This window comes from Schistocerca cancellata, chromosome 9, assembly GCF_023864275.1.
Source record: "Schistocerca cancellata isolate TAMUIC-IGC-003103 chromosome 9, iqSchCanc2.1, whole genome shotgun sequence".
NCBI lineage: Eukaryota > Metazoa > Arthropoda > Insecta > Orthoptera > Acrididae > Schistocerca > Schistocerca cancellata.
Window position 1 is genome coordinate 379,547,989 of NC_064634.1, and position 23,393 is coordinate 379,571,381.

Here is a 23,393-nt window from a genome sequence, read left to right on the forward strand (position 1 = left end):
GGCCTGTGCCTGCTCAGTTTCACAGAACAGAAGTGAAGGAGGACATGAAATTCACTGACAAGGTGTTAAACAGGTTTGGACAACAGCCTAGACGCCCCCAGTTTGTATTTGCTCAGTGATTGTCCCCAAAGCTTACACTGAAAGAACTACTTCTTTACGTAATATTATAATAAAATTTTTACTTCCTCATCTTTCTGTGTGTATTTTCTTATATGCTGAGGGGGTGGGGTTATGCAAGTTCATCCTCTTTTGGCACCCATGGTGGCTGTCAAATCATGATGTAGCTTGGAATTTTTGACAGTAGCAAACTATTCACATGCGAGAAAGAATTAAAAGAAAATAATACTAGGAATGACTGGGGCTTGAACCCTAAACCTTCTGATTTGTAGTCTTAACACTTACCCACTGATGGGAGATGATTGAAAGACATAAAGAAATTTCCTGATGAAATTAGTAATAGACATCTTATTTCAGTAGTTAAGCTTACAAAAGGAAGATAGTTGCACAAAAAATTTTTATTGTAAGGATTCTTATCTACAGAGAAATAAGTTTTTGTAGGTGGAACACACCAATATACTATAATTACAAAAAAATACAAATTTGTACAAAATAAGTATCTCTTCTGCAAAATTCAACAGACAAAGCTGATACTTTTCTGCAATCCTGCAAGAAGTCACCGCTGAGGTGTTACTCCCATCTTCTGTGCTGCTGCCATTGCATTCTCATTAGCAATCATCTGGAATTCCTGGAACCTCTGCGAAATACGCTGATTCATGCTGAGGTACTTCTCCATGCAATTGAGTGCACATTTTTCCTGTAACCCAAAGTCACTATTTGTATGACATGTTCTCCTGAGTAGTTCATCATAAGAGAACCTTATTTTATGTGCCTCTCCATTACTTTTATACTAAGTATTATCTTTTCTCATACCATTCTTGGAATTATCAATTGTGTTTTTGACGAAAATTATAAATATAGAAATAAGGAAGATAAGAGTTTAACATACTACCAACAATAAGGTAATTAATGATGAATCCATGTTTCCAACCAGACAAGTACAGGAAATAAAATCGGTCTCATCCTTTCAAATAAACCATCTGGATGTTTGCATTAAGCTTTTTTTTTTTTTTTTTTTTTTTTTTTTTTTTTTTTTTTTTTTTCAATGAAAAACTTCAAACAGGATAGTTGGATGCAAATTTGAACCATGCCTCTCCAAAACATAAAGCCAGTGCACATGGTGTTACTCTTAATAACTTCCTCCTGACCTTTTTTTAAAAAAAGTGCCTGTATATACCTCCTTTGTCATGCAATGAACCCAACTGATAGGATTTGCTTGCAACATATTCCTAATACGTTCTGTCCTATCTTCAATTAATCATTCTCAGTGTGTCTTACAGAAAATCATTTCCTAGTATTATGATACATGGACGCGATATTCAACAAGGTAGATGAGATAAAGTGTGATATTGCATTTTTGTGTGTTTGGGTATTGCTCCCAAAAATACAAAAAAAGCTTGGGCAAAAAACCACACTGCATACTTATATAATGCATAACAGTTCACCAAATGTGCAATATGTATATTCAACAAAATATAATTCAACAAAATATAATTTAATGGAATTAAGGCCCTAGTATAATAATAATAATAATAATAATAATAATAATAATAATAATAATCAGATACACTAATTGGTGAATACCAGACCGGATTCAGAAAAGGACGCTCATGTGCGGAATAGATCTGGTGCTTAAAGACAATATTACAAATGAGGAAATGCAGAAACACAGCAGTTACATTCACTGACTTCAGGAAAGCATATGATTCAGTGGACCGTGGAACCCTGTTTAAGATCATGGAAGAATTTGGGATCGACCGAAAGACACGAAAAATCACAGAACAGACACTTACAGGAACAACGGCCGAAGTGAAATTCATGGGCGAAGTATCAGAACCCTTCGAAGTCAAATCTGGAGTCCGACAGGGGGATGGACTATCCATAATCCTTTTCAATATTGTTCTAGAAAAGATAGTCAGGGAATGGGAACCTCACGTAAAGGGTATCCAAATTGGTATCAAGAAAGAGAACTGAATTAAAGTCAAGTGCCTTGCTTTCGCTGACGATATTGCAATTATCACCAACAACAGAACAGAAGCGATTCACGCAGTGGAAAAACTACATGAAATTTCACAAAAAACCGGTCTACAGATATCTTATGAAAAAACCCAATATATGGAAAGGCAGCCAGAAAATAAATCCCCTTTAATAACAAAATATGGTAAAATTGCACAAGTCTGCCATTTTAAATACCTCGGTGAAACTATACAGTCCTCAGGATTAAACCGAATTGCCAATGAACAAAGAATCACCAAGCTCCAGAAGGCCTACAAGCTAACATGGACGCATTACAACAAGAACTGCATTTCGACAGACGCAAAATTAAGGCACTATACAACAGTGATTCTTCCAGAAGCAATCTATGCAGCTGAAACAATGGTGATTGATGGTCATTCAAAAATTAAGGAAATAGAAAAGCAGGAAAGAAAAATTCTCAGGAAGATTTACGGTCCAATCAATGAAAATGGCATTTGGATGAAGAGACCACAAAACGAACTCTATAGAAAGATCAACATAGTAACAGATGAAATCAGAAAGCGCCGAGCCAAATTTTATACACACATCTACAGGATGGAAGACTCCAGAACAGCAAAGAAATTATTCAATATTATAACAAGGAGTAAATGTGGCACAGAATGGCTGAAAGAAGTCCAGAGGGATCTACAGCAGATCAACTTAAAAAATCTCGAAGATTGCACCGAGTGCTGGCATAAAATCACAAGTGTGAAGTTTTGGGAAAGAACATCGCGTCAGCCTGACAGAGGAACGGAAGAAGGAGCATTCTGAGAGGATGAGGAGGTCTTGGGAAGCAAAGAAGAAAAACATCCGAAGATGAAATTATGAATTCAAGTTCAATCGCTCTCCTAAAGGGGAACAATCGTTATAATAATAATAATAATAATAATAATAATAACACAAAATTAAAAGTCATCTTTTAATAGGGCAATAATATTATAAAATTAAAAGTCATCTTTTAATAGGGCATTTTACATTAAGATTTCCTTTCAAACTATACTGCAGGATCAGTTTTGTAATTCTGCCATTTTGTGGACATTATTTTGCAAGTTTGTTGCTTTTAATATTATGTTTCAGTGTTAACTGTATACTATTATACAAATGCTGGAATCTATGGGACAGCACTTCACAAACTTTCAACTTTGCATGCTTACACTGATACACTATCAGTCAGATTACACGGATTTTTTTTCCGTCAAACTGCCTGACAGGTATCACTTCAATTTTACATGTGAAAATCATCATTCAATATTTAGCAGTACAATGGACTTAACTTATAGACCTCATTTTGATTCTTGGCTATTTATCTTCAGAAAATAATGAGGCTGCTCCACTAATGTGTCCAAATCATTTTACTATATTATTCACATACTGAGATTGTATTGTTGATATCAGGTGCACTGGTACTACCAATATTTTCCAGTGTTTCCCATAATAAATTTTGGTTTATCATGTCAAATATGCTAACAGAATAAATGTTCATAAAATAAACAAAGGGGTGAACATTCCACAAATGTTACGGATAAGATGGTGAACAAGGTCAAATATGCTCTCATAGTATAGGAATGATAGAGTTACAGGAGAAAATAGGCTCAAAATAAGAATTCAAAATGAGGAAGATTCCTTCAGTTCCGCTATAAATTTGTTTAGCGGGATTACATGATGGTGAGACAAAAATTGCAAAATAATACATTAGATTGTAACAAGATGCATGACTAGAAAGTAAGAGTACTTAGCCTCTGACGATTAAGGGGATTTTTTCAGCAAAGTTAGCACCACTATGTTCAGTGACAAAGTGTTGACAGTGGCATGCATGCTTGTTTGTCTGTTGGCTCAAAACTCTTGTTGTAGTGCTGTATTGAAATGAACCCTTCTATTCCGAATCCCGCGAACTGAGAGGTGATGATTGCAATCTGTTTTCTTCTTACGAAGGAAAACACACTTCCTGATTTTTAATGAAATCAAAACTTTATTGAGATGGTGTGATGAATCTCAGTAATGTTCACAAATGGTGTCACAACTTTAAAGCTAACAGAATAAATGTTCATAAAATAAACAAAGGGGTGAACATTCCACAACTGTGACTGATAAGATGGTGAACAAGGTCAAATAAATGATTTTTGATGACTCCCAACTGACTTTGGATGAGATGGCGCAATATTTCCAGAAATCTCTTCTGCATAAAATTATTTAAACACGTTAATTTCGAAAACTGTGTGCACGGTGTGTAGCACAACAGCTCACAGATCAAAACAAAGTCAATAGAACTGCATCTTTATCAGAATTTCTCTAGCACTTTGGACTGGAAGGTGAACAATTCCTTGACTATTGTGACTGCCGATGAAATCTGGATGGCTCACTACAACCCTGAGACAAAGAGACAATCAATATAGTGGCATTATCCCTCCTCACCATGAGTGAAGAGATGCTGTTTCAGCACAAAAAATCATAGCCTGCCTTTTGACACCATATAAGGATTTTCCTGTTTGAATTTTTGCCCCAGGGGGAAACAATACTGTAGAATGCTATGAAACCATGAAGAACTATGGAGAGTGACACAGAACAAAAGGAGGAGAATGTTAACAAAGGCAGTATTAATTATTGCATGACAATGCATCTCCCCATACATCGAATGCCACAAAACAACTCTTGGATTCATTTGGCTTGGACATCATCAACCAACCTATTCACAGCCCTGATCCGGCATTTTCAGTTTATCATCTCTTCACCTCGCTGAAGTCATTTATGAGTGAAAAAAGGTTTCCTACTGACAATGAGGGTCAGAATGCCATCAAATTATGGACCAAATAGGTGGTGGGAAACTTATTTTTACTCACAAAGTTCATAAAGAATTAAGGCATCTATGTCGAAAAATAGTGTTTGATGGACACACTGTGACATAAAACCTGTCTGCTGGCCAGCTGCTGCAGTGACAAAGTCTGAGTTTTTCACTTAAGAGGCTAATAAAGCTGGTTGCCCCTCAGAATTCTAAGTCCGGGCAATCAGCATGACCTGGTAACATTTAGTAACTGGAAGAGTCTGGAGGAAGTGCTTTCTTCCTCTCAAGTTGTAACAGTGCTGTACTTGCTCAGAGTCTATAGCTAAATATCACACGATGTTGACACTCATTCCTTGACATATTTTAAGCCATGTGTTGGCTGCCTGCTACAGCTGTCAGTCAGATGGAACCTGAACCGCCTCGACAGCAATGGTTAGCATCACTGTCTTCAGTGCAGAAGGACCTGGGATTGACAGCCGGTACCCTCTTAGACTTTTTTCTCTGATGTGGGAAGGGGGGGGGGGGGGTCTGGTACTGGGCCCACTCAGCCCCTATGAGTCCAAATGAGGAGTTGCGTGAATAAAGAATGGCATTATTGGCAGTAATGAATGGAGGGACTCTTACAACATGCTGATTATATGCCCCGTGATCATTAACTTGCTCCTCATACTGATTTGTAGGCAGCAGTCAGAACAGACCTAAGGCCTCATCAATAAGTTGTGCTTACTTTACTTTAATTTCTAATCTGCCACTTATAGCAAAATCTTCAATAAATGTTTCTGCACAAGCACTCGTGGCTGTGTCAAAATGATAATTGCCCTCACAATTTCTCTTACCCTACAGTAGGCACTGACCACCGACTACATGCTACTGTCTGCTTGATGCCAGCTGCCATCTTACCATGTGGATGTGGTTCTGAGCAGCCTTGGCATGTTTCTGCTTTCAAACTGGTAAGCATTAAGTTATTTCTCACTATAGTCTGATTTTCTGTATGAATAAACATTGATAAACTTCAGTGCAGTTGAACATGTGTTGGTTGCTATGCATGTATTTATGAATTTTTATTTCCTTACTTGAAGCTGCTGGATTTGTCTTGCAGTTACAAATTGGATTTTGCATATTTGACTCTTATGAACATTGTTTAAGTGTTGTAAAATAGTTGCAAAGGGAAAAGTCTCAAATTTTGTGACATGTGAGGTGTGATCAAAAAGTAACAGAATTCTTATTTCTTTAAAAGAATCTTTATTCATTCATCATCAACTTTGTCCCCTTCAAAGTAATCTCCTTTAGGTATCATACATTTGTGTGAGCATTTTTTCAATCTTGAAAGCACTTCTGGAACTCATTTTTCGTTATGGTATTCAGCTCCTTCAGTAATTCTGTTTTCATTTCCTTGATGGTAGCAAAAGTATGTCCTTTCACAGTTCTCTTCAGCAACAAAAATAGAGAGAAGTCACAGGGGGCCATGTCGGGTGAATACGGTGGCGGAGGCAACATGTTGTTGTTGTGGTCTTCAGTCCTGAGACTGGTTTGATGCAGCTCTCCATGCTACTCTATCCTGTGCAAGCTTCTTCATCTCCCAGTACCTACTGCAACCTACATCCTTCTGAATCTGCTTAGTGTATTCATCTCTTGGTCTTCCTCTACGATTTTTACCCTCCACTCTGCCCTCCAATACTAAATTGGTGATCCCTTGATGCCTCAGAACATGTCCTACCAACCGATCCCTTCTTCTGGTCAAGTTGTGCCACAAACTTCTCTTCTCCCCAATCCTATTCAATACTTCCTCATTAGTTATGTGATCTAACCATCTAATCTTCAGCATTCTTCTGTAGCTCCACATTTCGAAAGCTTCTATTCTCTTCTTGTCCAAACTATTTACCGTCCATGTTTCACTTCCATACATGGCTACACTCCATACAAATACTTTCAGAAATGACTTCCTGACACTTAAATCTATACTCGATGTTAACAAATTTCTCTTCTTCAGAAACGCTTTCCTTGCCATTGCCAGTCTACATTTGATATCCTCTCTACTTCGACCATCATCAGTTATTTTGCTCCCCAAATAGCAAAACTCCTTTACTACTTTAAGTGTCTCATTTCCTAATCTAATTCCCTCAGCATCACCCGACTTAATTCGACTACATTCCATTATCCTTGTTTTGCTTTTGTTGATGTTCATCTTATATCCTCCTTTCAAGACACTGTCCATTCCATTCAACTGTTCTTCCAAGTCCTTTGCTGTCTCTGACAGAATTACAATGTCATCGGCGAACCTCAAAGTTTTTATTTCTTCTCCATGGATTTTAATACCTACTCCGAAATTTTCTTTTGTTTCCTTTACTGCTTGCTCAATATACAGATTGAATAACATCGGGGAGAGGCTACATAACAGTTTTGTTTTCTGCCAGAAAATTATGAACAAGCATTGAGGTGTGAGCAGGAACATTACTGTGATGCATTTTCCATAAGTGATTTTGTCACAATGCTGGTTGTTTTCTTCAGACTGCTTCACGCAAACAGAGCATAATTTTCAGGTAGTATTAGTTATTGAGCATATGATCATAAGGCAGGAACTCATGATGCACTATCCTACTGTAAGAAGAAAATAGTAAGAAGAACCTACGAATTTATAGAACTAGTTGATTGTTTTTCAGTCTTGGCTCTTCAGGCAGGTTCCACTGGGATGACTGGGCCTTGGTTTCAACATCATAAAGTTTTGGATCATTGTCGACACTATTCAGCAATTCCTGAGCGACGTCTACATGACATGTTTGGTTGAAATTCAACGATTCCAGAACAGACTTGGCTGCTACATATTTCATGCGCAAAACATCTGAAAAAATTGCTTGATATGAGCCAAAGGATATGCCAATACCAGCAGCAACCTCTCTGATTCAGCAATTTCCCAGAACCATTTTCTTTACTTCTTCCACATTGTCGTCAGCGGTTGATGTGCTAGGGTGTCCAGGGTGGTCGTCACCTACATCGTATTCTCAATCCTCTGTGAAATGTTTGTACCACTTTTAAACTCTTGTCTTACTTATAATAGATTCATCAAAAACCACAGTCAACATTTCGATTGCTGTGCAGTTCTTTATTCCATTTATCGAATGAAATTTAATGCGAGCTCATTGATCCATCTTTTTCAAAAGTAAAAATTTGGAGAGTACTCAGAAACACATACAACCTTTTTGACTTTCAACAACAAACTAAATATCCAAAACAGTTGAAAAAGCAAATATTCATCAGGAACATGAGTACCATGATAAAAAATAAAAAAACTGAAAATCGGCTGTACAAAGCCTTGGAAACTAAAAAAATTCCCATTACTTTTTGGTCATACCTCATACTGCTCGAATGGGATTTAATAGAGGAAGGCACCATACACAGTTTTGAAATTTTTATACTGTGTTTGGGGCGAGTGCCATTGGATGGATATCATCAGAAAACGATTTTCTTGTTTAAAGAAAGTTTGTTTTGGCATGAATGATTTTCCACATTCAGGAAGTCTCAATAACTGACATGTGATGAATTGCAACCATTGAATCATCGAGCAACATTTGCATTCAATAGGCAAGATTCAAAAATCAATTGTAGGAGTATGGTGTGCTCTAATTCAAAGTAACAAGAATCAAAAGGGGGTGACTATCACTGCATTTTTACTTGAATGTCACAAGTTCAATCATGGAGCATTCCTATGAAAAAATTGTTACTGATGACAAGATATATGCCTTTATGTTAGCTTCTTACGGAGGAATTAATGACAATCTTAGCAAAAAGACATCTTCTTGAGCAAAGGGCAGTGTGAACAGATAATATTTTGCATTCGGTGGTACAAAGAGTGTATTGTGCACTACAAACACCTCCCAGGTAAGTTTCCACCACAGCTGGCATTAGATGTCAACCACTGAGACACCTTTCCATTACTGTGTCAGAAAAATTATACCTCATTCACATCCATACGAGGATGTGCTGCGGACCAAAACAATAATATAACGTCTCCATAAACACCTACAAAAGCATAAAAATACAATACAAGATCAGTGACTGAGTGTGTACTGTGGTATTTGTCCAGAGGAATAAAAACCTGTAATGCAAGGCAGTACTGATGAAGAGCCAAATGTGTCTCAGCTTCAACATAATCTCAACAGTTGTGGCTATCTGTTATACCAACTTGGCAAACCTTGCAAAAGGATTTGGGCATCCAACCACACAAAGTTATACTGACTCAAGAGTTGAGACGTGAGTGCGTGCGCATGCAAGCACACTAACAACTGCAGTTAACTGTCATGTACAGGAGATTATTGAAACAGAAACTAACTGCCACACTGACACTTACGTAGCATGTACAGAAAAAACATGGCTACAGAGACAGCAACCCTTCAAAGTTCACACAGGCACAAAACCTGCAGCTTTCCATTCACTGCCACCTCACCTCATATCTGTTCCATTCTGAATAAGCCTTTCAAACAGAACTACAGACCATCAAACACACTATTTCCATCAATGGCTGTAGCTCTACCCTGAAAGATAATATACTACAAAAAACAAAATGTGTAAAATTACACCATATCTGTACAATGGGCAAGTGTAATCACTCAGCAGTTATAAAAGCTGATGTAAAATCTCATATAATGGCCAAATTGCAGACAACCTAGCAAAAGAGGTAATGTCTTGCAACTTCAGACCTGCATTTTATAACACCAACAGCATACCAAATTGCAATTCTTGGCACAGAGTGGTGTATATAAAAATCACATGTAAGTGGTGTGAAAAATTACATTGGTCAGTCAGGCAGAGCTGCGCCAATTAGGTAATCTGAGACGCTGGAGATTCATGTATCGAGACTCAACCTTTGCTGATCATCTTTCAACAGAAATCCATTCGTATGATGTAGAATATGAATTTTTTACATTCCGTAAAAAAAATAATAAAAAACAGTACAGTACTGGAAATCAGCCAACACGTAACACAGAATGACAGAATGCCAGCTTAGTATTACATGATCGGACTCTATTTCATTTTTTCCCTTTAAGTTTTTACTAAAAATATTAGATTAAAATTGTTAATTCCTTTTAAATCTCATCACATGTTAAATGTATCCCTACTATAAAGAAACAAACCTTTGTTGCCCTCTTTTAGTTAACATAATTACTTTCTTTTTTTTTTTCAAAAATAATATCTGTGTGATTTGCACACATTTACCCCTTTTTGCGACATTCAATTGTTAGTTGAAAATGGCCTAAGAAGCTGGTTCCTGTATAAATGTAATTTTGCTGAACATGAGGAAATATTTTCCTATTTAATATTATCATCACATTCTGCCAAGCACTGATGGCAAATTCAGTAATGTTTGATTTTGGAAATCATCAACTGCTCTCATTATGAAACGCTGGATGAATATGAACTGGGTAATTTGCATTGCATGTTAAGCAAAAGCTGGTTTTTCACACACATCTGTGTTTATGACATATCTCCCAAACTGTGTCATACAAGGTGATAATTTTTCAGGTACATTCAGCACTATATGTGGATACAGTCTGCAAACTGTATTGCGATTAAAGTTTGTAGTAAAAAAATAGTAAATTAAAATGTCATGCCTGCTGCTGAAGTATGACTGCATGAACAGCAAAAATGTAGTAAGCGATACAAATTTTCTCTCTCTCATTGTGTGTGTGTGTGTGTGTGTGTGTGTGTGTGTGCGCGCGCCCGTGCATGCTCCGCATGTTGGGAGGGAGGGGGTGGGGGGGTATCACAAGAAAAAGTTTTGTAAATGTTTGAAATTACATGTAAAATTTGTTGGAAGTTGCCAAGTGCTCTCATTCTCAAATACTGGATGAATGAAGTTCGGGTACTCTGCCTCAGGACAAACACACAGTTTATAAATGTAACACTCGTCTTATTGGGTTAAAAGTTTAACATAAGATAATATCTCTTTATGAGTAGACTATGACAACATTTTAAATTCGGTCAATAATTATGTGAAATACTGAAAATGGAATTTCTGCTGCTCCACAATGCAACTGGTTCCAAGATAGTATTTTAGTAACATAAATAACACACTTTGAAACAGTCTGTTTATATGCTGTCCTTTCTTGCACTCAAGTAGTACGAAAGAATAAAGAAACCCAGTTAATAAGTTATTCAGTACCACTAAAATTATATATTAAAAAATAAAGTTATATTGGCAAAACCGAAAAAGGCTTTATCCACTGTACAGTACAAAAATTTTTTGCCCTTACACTACGGGGTAATGGAACCAGCAAGAAGATTTCTGGAGTGTCATTAATTTTGTCCCTGGCAGTTTCATATGAATGATGCCTCTAGGCAACCATAATATTCATTTAAGAATTATTGAGATATAATGCCATGGCGCAGTTGCACTTCTAGAATCTGCAGACTACACGCTAAACTGTGAAAGGATACCTTTATCGATATCCTTAGCAGCAAGCAACCCAGCAGCACTTGCTTGCTGACGAGCCTTAGCTTCTAGAACTTTCTGTACCCTCCTGCCTTTTCCGGCAGACAGGGCATTGTAGTGTCACATGGACAATGCTAGTGAATAGTGAGCATTTGTCATCAGTAGTGGGGGAAAATCTGTTGTGACTGTTGGAAGCCTCTCCCTAAATGGTCCAATTGCAAATTCATACGAACACTGTCAGTTAAGTTAATATTACGGGAGATCAGAACTTATAACAGACATTATTTTATAGCAACAGTGGTTTTGTTAGGCAGATTATAGCATGTATGTCAATCAGAGGGCAGCAACAATTTATTGAAATAATTCAAGGCCATTATATTTCAGAGCAGTGGTATTATGACTATAGTATGCTGATTTCTTAACTAAATATAACACATTATCTGATGAAAAGTATCTGGACACCCCTATGTAGTATGTAAATGACCATTAGACCTGTCAGTGTAAAATGAGGTGTGGTGTATTGCATTATCATTAGAGAAATGGTAACAGCAGGGTGGGTCGGTCAAGAGAGCTCAGCTGAGCGACTTCGAACATGGACTACTCATTGGATGTCACCTAAGTAACAAATCCATAAGAGACATTACACCTTTCCTAAAGCTGCCCAAGTTGACTGTTGGTCATGTGACTATGAAGTGGAGCCACGAACAAACAATCACACCTAAACCAAGACCAGGAAGACCTCTTGTACTGACAGACGGAATGATGAGCATTATGGACAATGGTCATAAAAAATAGCACGAAATTAGAAGAAGGAATCACTCATGAGTTCCAAAGTGATACCACTAGTCTCAATTACTGTGCCTAGGGAGTTAAAAAGACTGAGGCACAATGTTCTAACAGCTACTCATAAGCCACATACTTCTGTAATCAATAATAAGTGACGCACGAGGTTGTTTAAAGAGCAATGCCACTGGACGGTGGATTACTGGAAACAAGTGGCTTGGAATGATTAACCATACTATACCCTGTGCAAATCTAATGGAAGGGTTTGAATTTGGCAAATGCCTGGAGGACATTATCCTGCCAGTATGTGTAGTGCCAACAGTGAAATACGGAGGAGGAGGAGGAGGAGGAGGAGGAGGAGGAGGTGGTGGTGGTGGTTGTTGTTGTTAGGGTGCAGTCCCCTTGTTGCACTTCAAACAATGCTAAATGCCAAAGGATACAAGCACATTTACCACCACTTCGTGCATTGCAGCTTCACAGCAAATATGCTCTGCTGGCAGCCAGCGAGCACTGGCCTGGGAGCAATGGATACTGTACCTCCTCCATCATCACAGAGGACAGGGTGGGGACTTGTGTCAAGACTTTTATGTAAACAAGGAAATTGATCCTGAGGGAAATGCTTGGATAAATCTGGACTGCTTTTATACATGGTGTGTCTAAAAAGTTCGGTAAATGCTATCAGACCACAAACAAAACAAAAGGTACAAACAAATGTTCTTTATTGCCCTTCAAAACAGTTGCCACCCACAACAACACATTTTTGATAACGTTCATACAGCTCCTGGAAAATATCAGCAAAGGCCTCCTGTGGAATCAATCACAGAACGGCTATCACATGATCTTTGATGGCATTCACATCCGCACAACGTTCACCTTTCATGGCTACCTTCAAGCGGAGAAATAGAAAGAAGTCTGCAGGAGCCAGATCAGGGGAGTACGGAGGGTGTTCAAGAACAGTTACCATCTTCTGTGCTAGGAATTGGCTCACACGGATCATGCAGTGTGCAGGGGCAATGTCATGGAGCAGCATCCATTTTCCAGATGTGTGCAACTCTGGCCAAACCAGCTGGATACGCTGTAGTAATTGGTTAAAAATGGCCTGGTAAAATGCAGCATTAATGGTATGACCTGCAGGAACAAATTTCTTGTGGATGATGCTGTTGTTGTCAAAGAAGGCGATCAACAGTGTTTCCACCTTGTTTTTTTTTTTTTTTTTTGTCACGGGGAAGATGGTGAACACCATGACATCAATTGCCATTTTGATTTCGGATCGAACTGTTAGCACCAGGTCTTATTTCCCGTGATGATGGTGTTCAGAAACAATGGATCCTGGTCACACATGGAACTGAAATCACTAGCAGTTCCCATCCATTTTGCTTTTTGCTTGCCTGTGAGTTTGTGCAGCACAGATCAGAAGCAGATCTTCCACTTACCTAAATCATCACGGACGATGGTGTGCACCATGTCCTTGCTAATGCCCAATTCCTCCGCAATCAATCTCAGAGTCCATCACTGATCTTGTGCCAGCATTTGTTACACTTTCTCAATCTTTTCTGGGGTTCTGCTTGTCGATGGCTGACATGAACGTGGCTCATCCTCAGTTGTTTCCTTCCCTTCAAGGAAGTGTGTAAACCATTTGTAAACACATTTTCTGCTCACGGCTTTCCTCCCATACATCTGCACCAATATGCCATGTATGTCCATTGCAGTCTTCCCCAATTTGTAGCAGAACTTTATGTTTCCATGTTGCTCCATTGCACTGTGACACTTCCTCTCACACTGACTATGTTCAATTGGCTGCTGTCTGTTTACACAGTCAGTCACATGCAGTGCATGCCATGTATCGATTCTCCTCAAATCACTGAAGACCCATGCGCATGCACGCTCCATGTGCCCCAAGTTGCTGTTCAGATATTACACCATTTACTGAACTTTTCAGGCACACCACGTATTCCCAATCACACTGCAGATCAATTGCTTCAAGCCATAGAATTGTGTAGTGGAAGTTTTTTCATTTTCCCATTCTGCTGCACAAAAACTCCTGATTTGTTTCCTAATGTGACTGGCTCTCCGTCTGTAGACACAAACTACAAGAATTCATGACAAATCTACATTTTCTACACTTTCTTCAACACTGCTAAGAGTGTCACAGCCAGCTTTGTGCCCATGATATTTAAACTTCCATGTAGCACCAAAAATATGCAACTAACACTTTACAAATATGTTGCAAGCTGGCTCTGACAGTCATCTGCCATAACCAGTGTGGGACACATGATTGCACACAAAACTGTTCTACCTAAAGTGGACATAAATATTCAGCTGCAGTTACCAAGTATTCTTTTATTAAATCACTGTCTGTGCAAGAGCACAAGGATTTTACTAAAAGCAGAACAATTTGTTGTTCACCCAAACAGCACACACACTTTATTTATCTTCCTCTTCATCAGAGATCTTCCTTTTAAGTTTTAAAATCTCTTTTATAACCTCAGGTATTTCTCATTTTCCATTTCAGTATTCTTTGATGTGGTGTAAAACATGTAGTGCCTTTAAAATGAATGAGATTTTCACTCTGCAGTGGAGTGTGCGTTTACATGAAACTTCCTGGCAGATTAAAACTGTGCACCGGACCGAGACTCAAACTCGGGAGGATGGGTCGTAAGTCGTGCTCAAGTAGCTCAGATGGTAGAGCACTTGCCCGCAAAAGGCAAAGGTCCCGAGTTCGAGTCTCGGTCTGGCACACAGTTTTAATCTGCCAGGAAGTTTCATATCAATGCACACTCCACTGCAGAGTGAAAATCTCATTCTGGAAACATCCCCCAGGCTGTGGCTAAGCCATGTCTCCACAATATCCTTTCTTCCAGGAATGCTAGTTCTGCAAGGTTAGCAGAAGAGCTTCTGTGAAGTTTGGAAAGTAGGAGACGAGGTACTGGCAGAATTGAAGCTGTGAGGATGGGTTGTGAGTCATGCTTGGGTAGCTCAGATGGTATAGCACTTGCCCACAAAAGGCAAAGGCCCCAAGTTCGAGTCTCGGTCCGGCACACAATTTTAGAGTTTTCTTGTTTGGGAAAGCAAATAAAAGTGTCATTAATGAATATCTTCATAGTCAGCTCCAAGCATTCACTGCAGGATGCAAAGATATTGAGCATCTTTGGTCAGTATTTAAAAGTATTGTCCACCACATGCTAGATAAATATGTGCCTAGCAAAAATATAGAGGAGGGAAAGGATCTACCTTCGTTCAACAAACATATTAGGAAAATGCTGAGAAAGCAGATAATTTTGCAGAGTCATTTTAAAAGTAGTCACTGCCCTGCTGACAAACAGAAATTATATGAAATAAAAGCAGTTGTCAAAAGGTCAATGAGAGATTCTTTTAATGAATTTGAAAACAATATTTTATCTGCAGATTCTAAAAATAACCCCAAAAAATTTTGGTTGTATGTAAAATCTATGAACGCTACAAGTAATTCAATACCTTCTCTTTCTGACAGTACGGGTAATGTAATGTATGATGATAAACAGAAGGCCGAAATTCTAAACCTAGCTTTCAAAAACTCGTTTACGGTAGAGGACTGCAGCACTACTCCCTCCTTCAATTATCGAACAAATGCAAGGATGGCTGACATAGTGTTTAGTGTATCTGGGATTGTAAAACAGTTAAGATCCTTAGACGCCATGAAGGCATCTGGCACAGATGGTAACCCCGTAAGATTTTATGTGGACTGTGCTACAAATATAGCACCATTTTTATCCATCATCTATCAGAGATCACTGGAACAGCAGAAAGTTCCAAGAGATTGGAAGAAGGCCCAGGTCATAGAAATCTATAAAAACGGTAGAAAATTGGATGCACCTAATTACTGGCCTATTTCACTGACATTGATTTGTTATAGAATCATGGAAGATATTTTGCGTTCAGACATAGTGACCTTTCTGGACTCTGAGAAGATCATCTGTAGAACCAGCATGGTTTTAGGAAACAGCGGTCATGCGAGACACAGCTGGCCCTGTTTGTGCATGATATACAACAGGCTCTAGATACCGGCTCCCAGGTATGGCATCAACCTTTGACTATCGATAGGCGTTCAACTCAGTTCCGCACTGTCACTTGCTCCAAAAAGTGCGGGAGCGAGAGTTGAAGAAGTTGCGGTTGGATAAAAAGTTTTCTAACAGACAGAGAGCAGTATGTCGTCCTGAATGGGGAGACTTCAACAGAAACAAGCGTAGCATCAGGTGTGTCCCAGGGCAGCGTAATAGGGCCACTGCTTTTTACAATTTACATAAACGATCTGGTTGATGGTATTGACAGTGGCATTAGACTGGTTCCTGATGATGCTGTAGTCTACAGGAAAGTAGAATCACACGAAAGTTGTGAACAAATCTATGAGGATTTGCAGAAAATAAATGCATGGTTCAATGAATGGCAGTTATCTCTCAATATTCTACTGCATATAACAAAGCAAAAATCCCCATTAATGCACGAGTACAAAATAAATGCGCAGCCTTTGGAAGCGGTAACACCCATAAAGTATCTGGGTGTGACTATTTGAAATGATCTCAAATGGAACAATCAAATTACACAAGTAACGAGTAAGGCGAACTCTTGACTGCAGTTTATTGGTACAATCCTGAAGTGATGCAGTCTTTCAACAAAGGAAATTGGTTCAATACTTTAGTTCGTCCAGTCTTAGAGTATTGTTCGTCTGTATGGGACCCTTACCAGTTGCGTCTGATTCAAGAGATTGAGAAGGTCCAAAGAAGAGCGTCAAGATTCGTGACTGGTACATTTAGCAATTACAAGAGCGTCACAAATCTCATTGAAAGTTTGAAGTTTTCTTTTTTTTTTTTTTTTTTTTTTTTAGGGCGCAAAACTGCTATGGTCATTAGCACCCGGTCCGGGACTTAGGAAACAGTAAAAAACTGAAAATGGAAACCAGCAGCAATGGGAACGAAACTCAAAAAATTGGAGAAACTAAAAAATTGACGATATATCAGGCGACAGCTATAGACGGGCGCGTAACGGAGTAAAATAGGGGCACTCAATTAAAAGGTGTCTTACCGTCCACAGCTGAGAGCAGTGGGGACAGAGTGGGGAAGGATCGCCACTTAAAAGATGTCGGTGGCTAAAAAGACAGTGCCCTATCCGGAGTCTAGTTAAAATTACCTCCTCCCGACGACGCGTTCGGGAGGAAGAGATCCAAGCACAGGGAAGAGCTTTCACGTCCCGCAACTTATTATGGGGAAGTGTCGACCAATGTGCGTGCCATAGAAGAACAACACGACGAAAAAGGGGCAGCCGACCTCAAAAGCCCCAAGAGAACAGTGTGCGGAGGATGCCTGTCCTCCAACAGGTATTGTATGCTCTCTCCAGATCAAAAAATATTGCTACTGTTTGGTGTTTCCAGAAAAAATTGTTCATGATATAAGTGGAGAAAGCAACAAGATGGTCAACTGCAGAACGATGCTTTCGGAACCTGCATTGGGCAGGTGTTAAAAGACTGCGGGACTCCAGCCACCAAGCTAAACGGCAATTCACCATACGCTCCAAAACCTTACATACACTACTCGTGAGAGAAATGGGGCGATAGCTAGAGGGGAGATGTTTGTCCTTTCCAGGTTTCGGAACAGGAACGACGATAGCTTCCCGCCATCGTCTGGGAAAAGTAATGTCGGTCCAAATTCGATTATAAAGGCGAAGGAGGTAACGCAGACTATGGGTTGATAAATGCAGCAACATTTGGACGTTGATACCATCCGGTCCTAGGGCAGAGGAGCGAGAAGAAGAGAGTGCATGTTGGAGTTCCCGCATGGAGAAAACAGTATTGTAGCTTTCGCGATTTTGAGACGAGAAAGCAAGAGGTCGCACTTCCGCTGCACGTTTCTTCGGGAGAAATGCTGGTGGGTAATTTGAAGAGCTCGAAATCTCAGCAAAGTGTTGACCCAATGAGTTAGAAGTTGCGACGGGGTCCACTAATGTATCATGCGCGACAGTGAGCCCAGAGACCAGGGAGAAACTAGGCGCGCCTGATAACCGTCGAAGCAGACTCCAAACTTCCGAGGAGGGAGTGAAGGTGTTAAATGAGCTAATAAAGAATTTCCAGCTTGCCTTCTTGCTATCACGGATGACATGACGGCATCGCGCACGGAACTGCTTATAACGGATACAGTTGGCCAAAGTAGGATGGTGGCGGAAAACGCGAAGAGCACATCGTCGCTCATGTATTGCGTCACGGCACGCCTCGTTCCACCAAGGAACTGGGGGGCGCCGGGGCAATTCGGAGGTGCGTAGTATTGAACGTTCCGCATCTGTAAGAATAACGTCGGTAATATGTGTGACCTAATCGTCGACGCTGGGAAAGCGACGGTCATCGAATGTCGCTAGAGACGAAAAAAGTGTCCAATCGGCTTGGGCAAACTTTCAGCGTCACGGGCGCATATATGGCAGTTGAGGCTGCAGTCTAAGGACACATGGAAAGTGGTCACTTGAGTGTGTATCATCAAGGGTGAACCATTCGAAGCGCCTAGCTAGCGGAACAGTACCGACCGAAAGGTCCAAATGAGAGAAATTTGTCGTGGAGGCAGACAAAAATATAGGGACCCCAGTGTTGAGGCAAACTAGATCCGCTTGGTGGAAGACGTCTAGCAATAGTTAGCCACGTGGACAAGGATGTGGAGATCCCCAAAGCGGGTGGTGGGCATTGAAGTCCCCAACCAGCAAATAGGGGGGTGGAAGCTGACCAAGAAGATGAAGGAGATCAGCTCGTGCCATTGGTGTAGACGATGGAATGTATACAGTACAAAGAGAAAAGGTATATCCAGAAAGGGAAAGACGGACAGCGACAGCTTGGAAGGAAGTGTTTAAGAGGATTGGGTATTATTGGAGAGTATCATGGAGAAGAATCATGAGTCCTCCACGGGCTGGAGTGCCTTCAACAGAGGGGAGATCAAATCGGACAGACTGAAAATGGGGGAGAACAAAGCGGTCATGGGGACGCAGCTTTGTTTCCTGAAGACAGAAGATGACCGGCGAGTAGGATCGTAAGAGGATCGACAATTCATCCCGATTGGCTCGAATGCCGCGGATATTCCAGTGGATAATGGACATAGGGTGAACAGAAAATGGAGGAATGTGACCAAGGTTGCCGTCAACTCAACGACTGCTCAGAGCTTGCGACCGACAGCATGGAATGGCATTCAGCCGAAGGCAGAAGATTCTGATCCATAGGTTGTTCAGGAGCAGCTCCTGCCACCAGCGATCGGCCGCCAGCAGTGCGCCTTGGCGACACAGAAGACGGCCGAGGGCGATTTCTGCCAGGTGGTGCTGTAGATGGGACACACCTTGGCGGAGAAGGAGATGAACTGGGTTTCTTAGTAGCCTTCTTGGAAAGATGTTTAGATGAAGGAGGAACCGAAGGTTGTGAAGTTGGGGTACGTAAAAAATCTTCACGAGTATGCTCTTTTTTCGAAGTCTTGGTGTCTGACTTTTGGGCTCGAGATTTAGCAGAACCAGATGAAGGGTGAGCCATAGAGTGGGCAGGCGAAAGTGGTGAGGCTGAACGGGCGATCTTTGCGCTGGCCGATCTGACGACTGTGGCACTAAAGGTGAGGTCGCAAGTCTGCGTTGCCGCCTCCTTTGTTGGCCGAGGAGAAGCAAGGACAGTGCTGTACTTTCCTGTTTGAGGCACGGTGGGCTGTCGACTGGCGAATAATTTTCGAGCAGCAAAGGTTGACACCTTTTCCTTCACTCTGATTTCCTGGATGAGCTTTTCGTCTTTAAAAACGGGGCAATCTCGAGAGGAAGCAGCGTGGTCACCCATACAGTTGATGCAGCGAGGGGATGGAGGTGGACAAGCACCCTCATGGGCATCCTTGCCACACGTAACACATTTGACCGGATTGGAACAGGACTGGCTGGTATGATTGAACCGCTGACACCGATAGCAATGCGTAGGGTTTGGGACGTGGGCGAACAGAAATTATCTCATAGCCTGCTTTGATTTTCGAAGAAGACAGTGCCGGTTGGAATGATGTTCGTGTCAATCCTTTTCATAACTCTATGAACAGCCGTTACACCCTGGTCAGACAGGTAGTGCTGAATTTCTTCGTCAGACAATCCATCGAGGGAGCGTGTATAAACGACTCCACGCGAGGAATTTAAAGTGCGGTGCGCTTCAACCCGGACAGGGAAGGTGTGGAGCAGTGAAGTACGCAGCAATTTTTGTGCCTGGAGGGCACTGACTGTTTCTAACTACAAGGTGCCATTCCGTAACCTGGAACAAGACTTTACAGGACCTGCAATTGCGTCGACACCTTTCTGAATAATGAAAGGGTTGACCGCGGAGAAGTTGTGACCTTCGTCAGACCGAGAAACAACAAGGAACTGTGGCAACGATGGTAGAACTGTCTGTGGCTGAGACTCAGTGAACTTACGCTTGTGAGCAGACATAGTGGAAGGTGAGGAAACCATTGCAGAAGAATCCCCCATGATTACCGGCGTCTCCGATGGCGTGCTCCTCCCTTGTGGGGGCCCTCTCTGAGGGCACTCCCGCCTTAGGTGATTGTTCACACCTCAGGTCACACCTCCCGACAAACGGACGGAGGGACCAATTGGCACTTTCGGAAGGTATCAGCTCGGGTAATCACCCTCCCTGGGCCTGGCCGTTACCAGGGGCTACGTACGTGTCCTACCTGTCTACCCGGGGCGGGGAATTACGTGTTACCCCGACACCGGCTATGCACAAAAATGCTTGGGTCGGCCTTCAGACATGCACAAGGAGGAAGAAAGAGAAAGGGAAAAACAAAGAAAGGGAAAGGAAAGAAGAGAGGTCTCAAATGCCGCAGCGGAGAAAAGGGTAAAGAGAAGAGGTAAGGAAAAGAGAAGGACAAAGGAAGGCTGAAGACATACAAGCAGAGAAGGCGAAGAATGCATTACATTTACGAGCGTCCGTCTCTGGACGTAGGCACAAACCATACTCCCAGAGGGGGAGAAAGGGAAGGAAAGAGCCAGAGGTGAGGGGTGGGGGGGCGAAGATGGGGGATAGGGAAGAATGCGGAAAAGGAAGGTATGCAGCCCGGAAAGGAAGGAGGGCCACATTAGCTTGGGGTCCCGTGCTCGCTACGCACGTATCCACAAAAGAGTTGTGGACCCCCTGGGGGGAAAGTTTGAAGTGGGACACACTTGCAGGTAGATGACGCGCTAAATGGAAGGGGCTGTTCACTAAATTCCAAAATCCGATCTTCGTTGAGGATGTAGATCATACCACCAACTTTCAAATTGTGCAATGATCACCATTCAAAAATGAGAGAAATAAGAGCTTGTACTGAGGCGTTCAGACAGTCGTTTTTCCCTCATGCAATCCGTGAGTGGAACAGAGGGGGGGAATGTGACTTTGGTGCGAATAGTGCCCTCCACCACACACCGCTTGGCGGCTAGCGGAGTATATATGTAGACGTAGATGAAAAGTGAAACTGTCAGTTTTGCACAATGCTGACTTGCCACTGCTGCTATTAGATGGCACCACCATCAAAACTGTCCCTCACTCCCTCGGCACTTCTCCCACATTGCCTCGACCACATGCTGTATGCTTATTTCTCTCGCTCCCTATCAAACTGCAACTGCTCTGCTCACAAGCAGAAATGAGTGCTCATGCTCAAAATCTGCGAGCTACAGTAGAGAAACAATTTGGAGACAATGTTTGTTTGCATCAGTAAGACGACAACCCTGTCATAAAGCAGCATCTGTGAGGCAATGGTATGCGGACAACTGTTACTCCTTAAATAGACTACTCTGCTGAGAATCCCATCCTGCACCCAGTGGAACACCTTTGGGATGAGTTAGAATGTTGACTTCTCTTCAGACCCCAGCATCCAGCATCACTACCTTCTCTGGTTTCAGTTCTCATGAAAGAATGGGCTGCCATCCCTCCACAGAAATTTAAACATGTCACTGAAAAAGTCCCCAGCAGAGTTCAAGCTGTCATAAGGTCATTTACAATTTCCTGACAGCTCTCTGTAACCAAATTAAAGAAAATTATCTTCAATCAAAATGGATCACCTGGACAAATGTACACACGAATTTGAAGCCATTCTGAGTGACCTTTACAAAACATTTTCATGCAAACATCAGTCCAACTTCCAGAGCGATATCGCCTTTTACTAAGTTTTCTCTTCTTCCACAGGATAACCACAGCATTTACGAAAAGACTATGTAACATAAGTATGACCTTATTGTAAAATTGTTCTTGTAATGCCATTTAGCCTGGAGGTAGTTCTTCGAAACATGTTGCTAAATAAATAAGTAATTCAATAGTCAATAAAGTATGTGACTGGTAGTGGTAACTTAAAAAAAACCTTTACAAATGCACACATTGTTCACTTCACATCGGCCATCAAAATAAAATGCTGCATAATTGTCAATGGAAAATTTCTGATCAATGAAAAAAACCCACGAAACACACCTTAATCAGACCAGCGATTGATTTATACATAGAAACATTGATACATTAATCCACAGATTTGGTTGTGGATGGACATGGAGGAGATGTGTGGAATTCCCTGCATCAGAAATTGGCAGTAATTGACACAACACTCCTGCAAATGTAGATAGAATTGGTACAGTTGGAAAGACTCAGACGCCCGATAACACAGAACAATGCTGTAATCTGGAGGCTTGTACATTCTGCAACATATTAGCACATCACCCAAAGGCAATGTATTATGACTATTTATCATACATTGAAAACAAACACTGGAAAATCACAACATCAACCAAATATACAGAAAGCTTTGACAAGGTGTTAAAAATCATGACCACACCATAAATATGAGCTGTTAGTGATATTGCTGCATGGAGGGGGGGGGGGGGGGGGGGGAGAGACTTTTTAAAGTGCTGAATAACAAATATTTTTGTGACAACAGAAATAATCAATTATTGATAAAATAATGTAAATAGATAGATAAAAAATTTACTCGCCAAGCGGCAGCAAGCACACTAGGAGTTGGAAGGAAAGAAAGAGGGATGAAGGAAAAGGACTTACTGTCTGATAAGTCACCCCTGACCGGGGTTCTGGGTGACTTTTCTGAATTGTACCCCTTTCCTTTTCCTTCAGCCCTCTTTCTTCCCCTCCAACTCTTCTGCCAGAAGGAGCCACTGGCTCCGAAAGCTTGTAGAAGTTAAATCCTTGTGTGTGTGTGTGTGTGTGTGTGTGTGTGTGTGTGTGTGTGTGTGTGTGTGTGTGTGTGTGCGTGCGTGCGTGCGTGCGTGCTTTCCCCT

At 41.1% G+C, this 23,393-nt stretch overlaps 1 protein-coding gene across 1 annotated transcript in view; it reads right to left on the reverse strand.

Moving 5' to 3' along the window:
• Positions 1-496: 496 nt before the first annotated feature.
• LOC126100527 (mitochondrial import inner membrane translocase subunit Tim9) overlaps positions 497-23,393 on the reverse strand; it is a 44,031-nt gene continuing 21,134 nt past the window's right edge. The window contains exon 4 of the mRNA XM_049911142.1: positions 497-814. Within this exon, the coding sequence (XP_049767099.1) occupies positions 674-814 (141 nt within the window). The 3' untranslated portion in view covers positions 497-673. The remainder of the gene's footprint in view (positions 815-23,393) is intronic.